The sequence below is a fragment of the Salvia hispanica genome, chromosome 4 (genome assembly GCF_029641045.1).
Source record: "Salvia hispanica isolate PSC_SH4W2 chromosome 4, Shi_PSC_v1, whole genome shotgun sequence".
Taxonomy (NCBI): domain Eukaryota; kingdom Viridiplantae; phylum Streptophyta; class Magnoliopsida; order Lamiales; family Lamiaceae; genus Salvia; species Salvia hispanica.
In genome coordinates this window covers 20,874,384-20,884,938 of record NC_142695.1, presented here as the reverse complement: position 1 = coordinate 20,884,938, position 10,555 = coordinate 20,874,384, and the positions used below count along the sequence as shown (strand labels likewise).

Below are 10,555 nucleotides of genomic sequence, written 5' to 3'. Positions count from 1 at the left end.
GATACCCGTACCCGACAAGTCAGATACCCGTACCTGATTTCAGCCAAATATGTTGTCCCAATACCCGCCCCATAACATATTGGGGTTACTCGATATTCGTGTTGGATATCTCGTGCCCGACATTACAGGTACCTGTACTCGACCCGAAAAATAATTTGTAAGAGAATAAATTTATGGGACATAAAATATTTGTTACTTATTAACTAAAATAGAAAATTTGAAAACCTTAATAGCCGACAATATTTCCTAATTAATTTACTGTATTAATTTTGATGGTAAGCATTGAATAGAAGAGGAATAAAAGTGATGGGAAACTCTATATAGTTCCGGTGAGTTTCAACTAAATATTCGTTGGAATATAAAAATGTTTCAAAAGATCTCTTAGAACACTTAGCTTCTATAAAGTATTAAAAAATTGTATATAGCTAATATTAATAATATCGGATATTATCGGGACTAACGAGTATACTCGAGCGGGTAGCGGGTACCCAACACCCGGCGGGTAGCGGGTACCCAATACCCGACAGGTATCGGGTCGAAATGGGAATTACCCGGTACCCATTTTGCCACCCCTAATTATACATTATCACTTAGAGAAGGTTAGGAAATACTCCATCCGTTCCATAGTAATAGAGTCATTTTGCCATTTTGGTACATTACATAATATAGAGTCATTTCTCTTTTTATTAAAAGTCAACACATTTTTCCACACCCACTTTACTATCTCTTACTTTATTCTCTATTTCCATCTCTCAACTTTTTCCATTTTTCATTTTACTCTCCCTTTATTTAACTCACCAGATACATTTTTTTTTAATCTCCGTGTCGAAAAGAAACGTCTTCATAGTTCCGTACATTTCTTATTTTAGAAATCGAAGGGCAAGAACGTCAATTGGAAGCCAGCTGTATAACGCCTACAAGTGTTGGCCCACCTACGGCCACTCGAATTCGTGTAAATTTCCAATCCCAACCGGCCACGTTGATATCAATGACAGCAAACTCCGACGTGGCGCAATGCTAATGGCTTCTCCTTTCAAAAATGTCCACGTCACGCATGCACCAGACTTGCTATTGTGCACTAAAATCCCACCTGCATAAATAAACCACTCCTCTTATTCAGACTTCAGTTGTTCTTTCACTATAGCAGCAATGGCGATAGTAAGGAGAAGATCGCTGATCGCAACTCCTCTCTCTCTAGCTCTTACTCTTTCTCTCCTCCTCGCCGTCTCCTCCGCCGCTGTATTCTTCGAGGAGCGCTTCGATGGTATTGACTCCTCCATCACTCTCACTATCTGACTATACTTTTTGGGTGCATTCTGCTAGCATTTTAGTTTTGTGATTCATGTGATCAGTCTCTCACTTGAATGATTGTGCGAATCTGATTGTTTTGATCTACGATTCATCGTTGGTTTAATTTGTATCCAATTGAGATCTATTGCTTATCGATGTGATGATATTGACATTTCCGTCGATCTAATTAGTGTAATTTGACGCTCATATATGCATATGCTCATTTGACATTTTGATGGATCTAGTTTAGTTTAAAGCCGCATCTAATTGAGCTTATTGAACTGTGGATCTGAAGCAATATTCATTTTTAATCAATTTTTATTGCGTGATAGTAAATTATGATTATAGAGTTGAAAATGCAATTCAATTTAAGTGATAAGAATGTTCGACCTATTGGATGAATTTTCGATGAGACCTTTTATCTAGCCGGCAATTGTTTGTCTATGCAGTTATATTTAGCCTTTATTTCTAACGGAAGAATTTAGGTCGAAGCGTATGAGCTTGGAAATGACGATTTGATTCGTAGCAGCTAGTGCTATGATAAGTATAAACCATAACGACTCTGGTCTAAAATTCGTTTTAGTGATAAACCTACCCTTCATGTTTGTTAGTGGTATTGGTCTTGGCCTACTCCTATCATTTAACGTATTTTTTCTGTTCCAAAATTACATATGAAATATCATACGTAATTTATTCTATTGACATTGGTTTCAATATCTTAGTGTGGAAATGATTTTGTGAACTTGTGAAAAGATGAAAGAACAGTACTTTCTTAAACCTAAAGTGACTCCTATATTCTCAAATGAAAATCAGTTGCCTCTAGAAAAGAAACAAAGCACTGTTAATATTTAATGCTATTTAACATTGCAAGTTGTTGGTGCCTACATTGCAAGCCTAATGCATTTGTCTGATACATGTTATAGATGGATGGGAGAGTCGGTGGGTCAAATCTGACTGGAAGAAAGATGAGAATATGGCCGGCGAGTGGAATTACACTTCTGGAAAATGGAGTGGAGATGCCAATGACAAAGGTAATTAATCCGTTTGTGTCCTGCAATTTGACATAATTGAGTGGACTAGGCTGACTTTCTTTTCAATTGCAGGTATCCAGACCAGTGAAGACTATAGGTTTTATGCTATCTCTGCCGAATTCCCTGAGTTTAGCAACAAGGATAAGACCCTAGTTTTTCAATTTTCTGTCAAGCATGAACAAAAACTTGACTGTGGTGGTGGATACATGAAATTGCTCAGTGGTGATGTTGACCAGAAGAAATTTGGTGGTGACACTCCATACAGGTTCACTCATCTCCCAACCTTTTGTGATCCTATGTGTACACTTTCATTCTCCGACCCGATGCAACCGACAGCATCCTCATCGACAATGTACTTAGTGTGTGTATTGAATGGTATTTGGTTTGGTTGATGCAGTATCATGTTTGGGCCAGATATCTGTGGTTACACCACCAAAAAGGTGCATGCTATTCTAACATACAATGACAAAAACAACTTGATCAAGAAGGATGTTCCATGTGAGACTGATCAACTCTCTCATGTATACACTTTCATTCTCCGACCCGATGCTACCTACAGCATCCTCATCGACAATGTGGAGAAGCAGACAGGGAGCTTGTACTCTGACTGGGATCTATTGCCTCCAAAGCAGATCAAGGACCCTGAAGCTAAGAAGGTTATTTTTTGTACCTGTATTTTAGAGTGGTTTCCCATTTGTGTATTCTTGTATTCTTAACTGTGTGTTCTTGTATTCTTAACATAACTTTGTTGCTACCAATGTCAGCCTGAAGATTGGGATGACAAGGAAACCATTCCTGATCCTGAAGACACGAAGCCAGAGGTGAATAGATTTTATCTTCTGCTAGAAAGGGAGTAGTATAGAACTCCTGGGGTTGGATTAATTATAAGCTAAGAGTTTTCTTTGTTGACAGGGTTATGATGATATCCCCAAGGAGGTTGCTGACCCTGATGCCAAAAAGGTAACTTAGTGGCATATTGATTGTTGCTTCTTTATACCCAAAACTAATATTTGAAAATATTTAATAAACCAACTTTTTGCATTTTCAGCCTGAGGACTGGGATGATGAGGAGGATGGTGAGTGGACTGCGCCTACCATTCCTAACCCGGAGTACAAGGGACCATGGAAGGCAAAGGTTTGTTGAAATTTTAGTGTGGCTTACTGATTTTGCTTGTGAAGCAGACCATGTCTTAATAGCCCTCTTTATCTGTACCAGAAAATTAAGAACCCCAACTACAAGGGCAAGTGGAAGGCACCAATGATTGATAACCCAGGTTTGGATTTGTTTTGCCCCATTATTTCTTAGAATATTGCAGTTTTTTAATTCAATTTCGGGATAACTGCAGAGTTCAAGGATGACCCAGAACTATATGTTTTCCCCAAGTTGAAGTATGTAGGCATTGAGTTGTGGCAGGTACATTTTCATATTTAATCCATCATATGATTTTAGTTTTTCCCCTTTTGTTATCGACTGGATGTCTCGGGATGGTATGTTCAGCTATTAGAATTATATTGCAGGTGAAATCTGGAACCCTATTTGACAATGTTCTTGTAAGTGATGACCCTGAATATGCCAAGAAGGTAGCAGAAGAAACATGGGGAACACAAAAAGATGTATGTCGGTCGCATTGGTTCTATTTCTCTCACTTTTTCTATACTTCATTATCTTTGTAAAAGAGAATGAGAACTGTTATCCATCTATCTATCTACCTACAATCTATCTATTATTGATTTGTCAATGCTTCTGATAATGCAGGCTGAGAAGGCTGCTTTTGAGGAGGCCGAAAAGAAGAAAGAGGAGGAGGAATCAAAGAATGATCCAGCTGTTGATTCTGATGTAAGACTTGTTTGTTCTTTAGAACTAATCCACTATATTCCTTGTCTCATATGTATACTAATGGCAACCTTGAATTCTCATCACAGGCTGAGGATGGTGCTGAGGAGTCCGATGTTGAAGGTGAAGATGCTGAGGATGATTCCAAAGTAGACCCCAACGAAGACCCTACAGCTTCAGTCGATGACGATGTGCACGTAAGATCCCGAGTTTCTTTGCTTATGCATTCATATATGATATATGCAATGTTGGTGTTGGTAAATTCCATGTTAGTTATTCTTATTTTTGTGTATATGTCTCATTGCAGGACGAACTGTAGGATATTAAGTGATGGAATGCTGAAATCACTAGAGACATTGTGCCATCGCCCCGAAATTTTTCTTATTAGATGTAGCGCTTTATGTAGGATAACTAAATGACAGTTGGAAGCTGCAAGAGATCGTGTTTGTGGCTTGATTGGTTTAATTGAGTCTGTTATCTGGTCAGATTTTTTGTTTATCAGCTTGTCTGAGAATTACTGCTATTCTATTAATGCCACGACTTGCAGTTTTCTGATTGAAATTTCGCTGCTTTTTTTCCTCTCTAAGTAAACTAAAGATCAAGCAGCACATTCTGAACATACTTCATCTTTTTCATTGACCAACACCACCTCAATTCTGCTATATTGTAAACTGATAGGTAGAGGAAGTCACGTAAGATAACTAATGATATTGGTGTATCGTGTATGGTATAACACTGAATGGATCATAATTAAATAAGTACGACAAATGATATTGGTGTACATTATGACACTGAATGGAAATGGATCATACTACAAGTACTTTAGGTTGGTTAAACCAAGTACAAAAACTCATGATTGTTTATTTCTACATCTATACAAGTAACAATGAACATACTGTGGTCATCTACTACTTTAACTTCTTAGTATTTGTGGAGGGAGGCGTACCGAAAATTAAATGATCAAATAGCCTATTGTATCCGTCAAGGCTGAAGAGCATTCTGAACCAAAAAATGTTCAAAAAGAGCAAAAAATCTTTCCACCGAAATTATTATACCAAAATATAGGAACTAAATTCTTGTTATAAAATATTACACCTAGAAAAGAAAAAAAAAGATAGGCCTTAAATTTCACATTGGCCACAATTTTGTCCTGAATTGAGAGCTTTTTTTTATGATTTTACCTTGGGTCAAGATTCTAGTTACTACTATAATATAAAAACTATATTGGCCATGTATTTTACTTTAATGAATAACAAGCTCGCTTGGCCATGAACCTTGAAACAACAGTGATATTCGAAAGTAATTATACAGATTCAACTGATGCATTTGGCGTGTATTTTTTACTATTATACATCTACATATACATTGTTTCTTCCCATATCTACTTTTATTCCTACATACATGCATCTGAGAAGAAAATCTTCTTGCCAATGTTTCAACATGGAAAGCATTGGAATAAAGCAGCCCGCTCCCCCTGTAAACCGTGGAAGCAAAAAAGTCGCGACCGATAAACCATTTTAGCGAGCATGTAGTGGTTGTGCATTCTCTAGTGCCTTGTAGCACTGCAGGCTGCAAAGAGGAAGCTTTGATTTGGAATCCCTGTACTTGTATGCATTTGTACACAATGGGCCGGCACATTTCTCGCGTGGAGGAGGATACCTGAAAATCCATGTGAAAAATATGAAACAAGGGAGAACAAAGACCTGAAAATCCATGTGAAAAATATGAAACAAGGGAGAACAAAGACACAAATTCGAGCTTGATTTATAACTTGAGATTTAGTTGACATGTTTTGGCTACATCGCCTCAGCCTATCTGCATCAAAATACCTGCAAGACTTGGGTTCGAAGATACTTGGAAGGCCAACTTCAGCAGGAAATGTTACAACTGTCCCCGAAGGTCCCATGACCCATCTAACAGCATCTGGTGCAACTGTAGCACCATTTGCATTCCTCTCCTGCATCCTCATGCATAACTAGGGTAAACATATAGAAGTCTTTTGGAAACAAGATTGCTCTCTTCGAACAACTTTTACCTGCACTAGCTCCTGTTGCCGTTTTTTAATCTTGTCCTCTCGCCTTTTCCTGCTGGAATCTTGACCCAAGATTTTCCTGATTGCCTCGGCCTAATAATAAGGAAAAACATAACTCAGGCACAAGTTGATGTAAAACATTGATATGTAATCACACTGTAGTGAACAAGAATCGATACATGGGAACACAATGACTGAGCATAAAAATCAAACAAACCTCAGATTCACGAGAAGCCTTTTCATTTTGTATCCTTCGCCTTTGGGCAGCCTCAGCTCTTTTCAGTTGTTGCTCCACTTCTGATAGCTGTTCCTTTGTCTCTGCCAAAAGTAACACGATAATAAGCAGTCAATTTACCACGAAGTAACAAAAGAAAAATCCATTCACTAGTACAACGATAAGAAATACTCACTTCTTGGTGGGGCAGGTGGTAACCCATCTGGGAATTGGATTGATTTAGCACCCAAACCAGGTGAAGGCTCTCTTCCAGATAAAGTAGCTCTACGCCGGGTAGTAATGGAGCTTTCTTTGGAGTTCTTAGGGACGTCAATTGATGACTTTCTCTGTTTCTTATTCTTGTGTTCAACCTCACCGTCAGATAATGATTCTTCCTCCTCTGTATATTCAGTATCTTCAGGTGCTCTTGCCGATTTGGATTTCTTACGCTCTTTGGTTGACCTTGAAGAGCCATAATCTCCAATAGCCAAAGAAGAATCTTCAATATCTCTATCCATTACCCTAGAGATCTTCCGTAGTTTCCTGCCCCTGAAGGTACCATCTTCATACTCTGTATTATCATAAGACGTGATTCTTGAAGTTTTGAGCTTTTGAAGGTACCGAATCTCATCATCATCCTCATCATATATTTCATCATCAGAATACTTCTTGCTTATGGACTTTTTTTTAGATGGCCTGTTATGCTTCACAGCTTGCTTGACAGACTCCTCAGGTGTATCCTCGTTACAAGAATCCACTTTTCCAAAGGCAAAACCAGTCCTCGAAAAATCTTTCCATGGCACACCTCGAAGGTCACCCTTCTCATTTTTATCACGGAGATTCAAATTTTCCTGTTAAAAGACAACGACATTGTAAGGTCCCCAAAGCTGTCAAGTACTTGGCCAATAAAAAGGCAATATATCCAAAAACAAAGGGAAAGCAGCTAATAACATTACAAGGAAAAATAAGTTATGAATCTGCTTGCAAGTCGCAAGATGAAGTTTAATCATCTGAATTCTGACCAAAAAGAAGTGTTTAAAACAGGAAATAGGCAGAACTTTAATCAGGTTAGAAGAGGATCTTTTTTTAATAATATTACATTCAGCATCTGCAATTTCTTTCTCATATGCAAATATTACAACTGTTTTTAGCAACTAGTACTTCAAAATATGGTGATGCATACAATGCATCAGTTGAATAGAATTTCCATTTGGAAATACAGCCCACTGAGTTACAGGATCAAAATAACTGAAAAGCCTTCAATCCAGAGAAAAATACCTTAGGGGGAGGATAATTTTCATCTGACGAAGGCTTTGTAGCAAACGTTCCAGCTACTGAAGAACTGCCAGAACTAGATCTAGTGTGAATGGTGTGTGTTACACCTCCAACCTTTAGTTTTACCTTATTGACTTTGTTTCCAGTTCCATCAGATGCTGCTCCTAGTGGCTCAGAATGGTAATCCCCAGTCGCTTGTTCGCTCATTTTATTGTCCTTCATTTGCCTACTGTTCAAGCTAGCTGCAGCAGGGTTATCATCAACACAACTTTTAAGGTCAGTGGATTCCTCCAATGTGTTTTCTTCGTCAGCAGCATCACAAAGGTTTAGTGATGGTGTTGAGGACTCCTTGCCCACACTTGGTGCATCACTCACGTGGTCTGATGGAGTTGATGATAATGAGATAGAATCTCTATTTTCTTGGGGGGATTCTGATTCATTTGAAGGACGATGATTGAAATTACTCCTCCTTCTCCTCGAAGTTCTGCGTGTTGTATTGCTCCCAGAATCGCCATGGCTATCCATTGCGTAAAAACAATTCAAGAAGAAGCTTATTCAACTTCTTTCTCTTGCTAATAAAAATCCTAACAAAAGAAACAGAAATCCGATTGTTCATCAGTCACACATAAGCGTCAAAACTGAAGTTTCCAAAATGAAAAACAAATATTGGGAAAGTTTAATATAGCTATAGAATACTAAAAGTTCCTTTTCTGAGTTACTACTTAATCAAGCATATATTAAATTTTGCATTTGCAAATGCATATTCGCACTTATCTGCTTTGCCTTGATAATCAAAACATATAACACTTAAATATTACATATAAGCAAAAATGGTACTGTATGTTTCTCCGAGAGGCCTGAAGGCTGAAGCAGGAAAGAAAGAAACATAATACTATTAATAAGTTAAGTGCGATAAAATATATGTATTGAAGAGTTGAAATGTTTTAAATTCGGAGGAGAAACAAATACGAATAGCTCGTGGAGACAAAGTTCTTACTTCCCCCTCAGCTAAGAAGATATACTCAAAAATGGAACACGAAAAGAGCTCCATTGGCGTAGTAGAGGAACCAATTTACATCAAAGACACACTGTGATATACTCCCTCCGTCCCATAAACATGAAGAGACGAAAAAGTAGAGATGGTGTTGGTTCCATTTTAGGAAACATTTCATTTTTAATGGGACAGTGGGAATACTGATATACGGCTTATGACATTCGTTTTGGGGCTAGCGTATATGACCAAATTCGGACAGAATTTTTTCAGATATAGACAGACATATTTAATTTAAGCCTCATAACTACAGCAAAATTCACCAAATCCATCTTAAACCTACAACTAGTTGGCTTTCACACATATAAATTATAATTATGAAAGCCACAGACGTATATGTTAATAAAAACAAGATTGCTGAAGAAATGAACAAGCATCAGATGATAAAACGCCCTCATCAATTTCAACTAAGTTCTCCCAAAGCAAGAGCATAGCAATCATTCCATCTATGAACAAATAAATTACCAGGAAAACAAAAATTTCATAACAACTATTTCAAAATTGGCAGTTTATCTTCTGTTTCTGCCTCAAACAAAACAAGAATACAATCAGAAAAAAAAATGCAAAGAAAAGATTAAAAAAAAAAGAAGAAGCTAAGCATCAAAATGAAGATAGAAGAATAACTACCTGAAAACAATCAGAAAACAACAGCACCAAAAGAAAATTGGAAAGAAGCATCGATGAGGGATGACTCAACTCTGGTAGTGAATGTGAATCTGTGTGTGGAAGAAAAAGTAAAGACGCTATTTGTCACTCAATTGCCCCTGCAAGGTGTCACACCACTCTTTATTTTATTCTTCTGAAAATAAATATTTGAAAATTTAAATTATCTTTGGTTTTTGTATGAAAAGTGCATTTATAGGTGATTTTCAAAATGACACTAATAGTTGCACTTACTCTCCGTCTACGAATAATAAATACTAATTTTAAGAAATATAATAAAAAATAGATTGGAAAGGTTTTAGAAAGTACTCCTTACGTCTCACATTTAGAGTCACGTTTAATTATGGCATGAGTTTTAAGGAATTAGTGGAGTGTGTGATAAATGAAGTGAGATGGTTGAAGGTTGGTCCCTTTTTGACTTTTTAGTTTTTTATTTTTATTTTGGTTTATTGTAACGTAGATAATGACATCTTGATGTAATTTTGATGAACAATGGATAAAATTGTATGACCAAATATTGAAAATTCTAAATGTGACTCTAAAACTGAGGCAGACTTTTATGACAAAATATGACTCCAAAACTGGGTCGGAGGGAGTAAGAGTTATTGCCAAAAATAGTAAAAAAATATCAATTAATAGTGAATCGACAAAAAAAAAATTGGTGTCAATTAATCGCGGACAAATGGAGTATTATTTTATTATAATAAATAGTTTTCTATTTTTATTTCTTTTCTATTTTTATTTCATGAGGTATTAATTAAACAATGGTTATTCAGTGTGCAATTTCTATTTTTATTTTACAAATGACATGGTTCAACTTCAAACTACAAGGACTTGTGTCCTAACAGACGACTAGATGATAAACGATCGCGATATTAAGTGTTTAAATTTGCTAAACAACATTATCTTGTTATCTTGGAGACCAAAAAATTGGAAATCGAAAATGATGGTAATAATTTATTGAATATCTGTAACCAAGCATTAGTTCTCGCATTTTATTTGGCAATCATTTTTAAGGTATGAAGGCACTGTTTTAGATTAAAAAATGTAGATAAGCAAAGACTAAAAACCAAAGGACATGACCCGATTGATTGTAAATGTCAATATTACTGGTTATAAATGTTAATATTACTATTACTGGCTCCCTCTGTCATTTATAGTTTCG

At 36.7% G+C, this 10,555-nt stretch overlaps 2 protein-coding genes across 3 annotated transcripts; one reads left to right on the top strand and one right to left on the bottom strand.

Annotated features, from left to right (window-relative positions):
- The first annotated feature begins 1,107 nt into the window (after positions 1-1,107).
- Positions 1,108-4,716, top strand: LOC125197133 (calreticulin-like). Its single transcript, XM_048095843.2, has 13 exons — positions 1,108-1,264; positions 2,214-2,321; positions 2,394-2,586; positions 2,719-2,977; positions 3,086-3,142; positions 3,234-3,281; positions 3,370-3,456; positions 3,538-3,595; positions 3,668-3,735; positions 3,840-3,935; positions 4,078-4,158; positions 4,245-4,352; positions 4,463-4,716. The coding sequence occupies exons 1-13, from the start codon at positions 1,150-1,152 to the stop codon at positions 4,472-4,474; spliced, it is 1,290 nt and encodes a 429-aa protein (XP_047951800.1). The 5' UTR covers positions 1,108-1,149; the 3' UTR covers positions 4,475-4,716.
- Positions 4,717-5,445: 729 nt separating this feature from the next.
- On the bottom strand, positions 5,446-9,503 carry LOC125196082 (uncharacterized). Of its 2 annotated transcripts, none has more exons than XM_048094444.2 (7): positions 9,355-9,503; positions 7,680-8,260; positions 6,598-7,252; positions 6,405-6,505; positions 6,191-6,280; positions 5,985-6,112; positions 5,446-5,814 (listed from the first exon to the last, which is right to left on the bottom strand). In XM_048094444.2, the coding sequence occupies exons 2-7, from the start codon at positions 8,199-8,201 to the stop codon at positions 5,673-5,675; spliced, it is 1,638 nt and encodes a 545-aa protein (XP_047950401.1). In that variant the 5' UTR covers positions 8,202-8,260; positions 9,355-9,503; the 3' UTR covers positions 5,446-5,672. The 2 variants fall into 2 exon arrangements, with proteins under 2 accessions (XP_047950401.1, XP_088913710.1); XM_089057584.1 differs by lacking the exon at positions 9,355-9,503 and adding an exon at positions 9,193-9,307.
- Positions 9,504-10,555: the final 1,052 nt, after the last annotated feature.

Coding starts and splice junctions, on each gene's coding strand:
- LOC125196082 (XM_048094444.2), bottom strand. CDS start 8,201: ATGGATAGCCATGGCGATTCTGGGAGCAATACAACACGCAGAACTTCG. Junction 7,253..7,679: donor AAAATTATCCTCCCCCTAAG/GTATTTTTCTCT, acceptor GTCTTTTAACAG/GAAAATTTGAATCTCCGTGA. Junction 5,815..5,984: donor TTCGAACCCAAGTCTTGCAG/GTATTTTGATGC, acceptor ATGGATTTTCAG/GTATCCTCCTCCACGCGAGA.
- LOC125197133 (XM_048095843.2), top strand. CDS start 1,150: ATGGCGATAGTAAGGAGAAGATCGCTGATCGCAACTCCTCTCTCTCTA. Junction 3,596..3,667: donor ACCAATGATTGATAACCCAG/GTTTGGATTTGT, acceptor GGATAACTGCAG/AGTTCAAGGATGACCCAGAA. Junction 3,736..3,839: donor TAGGCATTGAGTTGTGGCAG/GTACATTTTCAT, acceptor ATTATATTGCAG/GTGAAATCTGGAACCCTATT.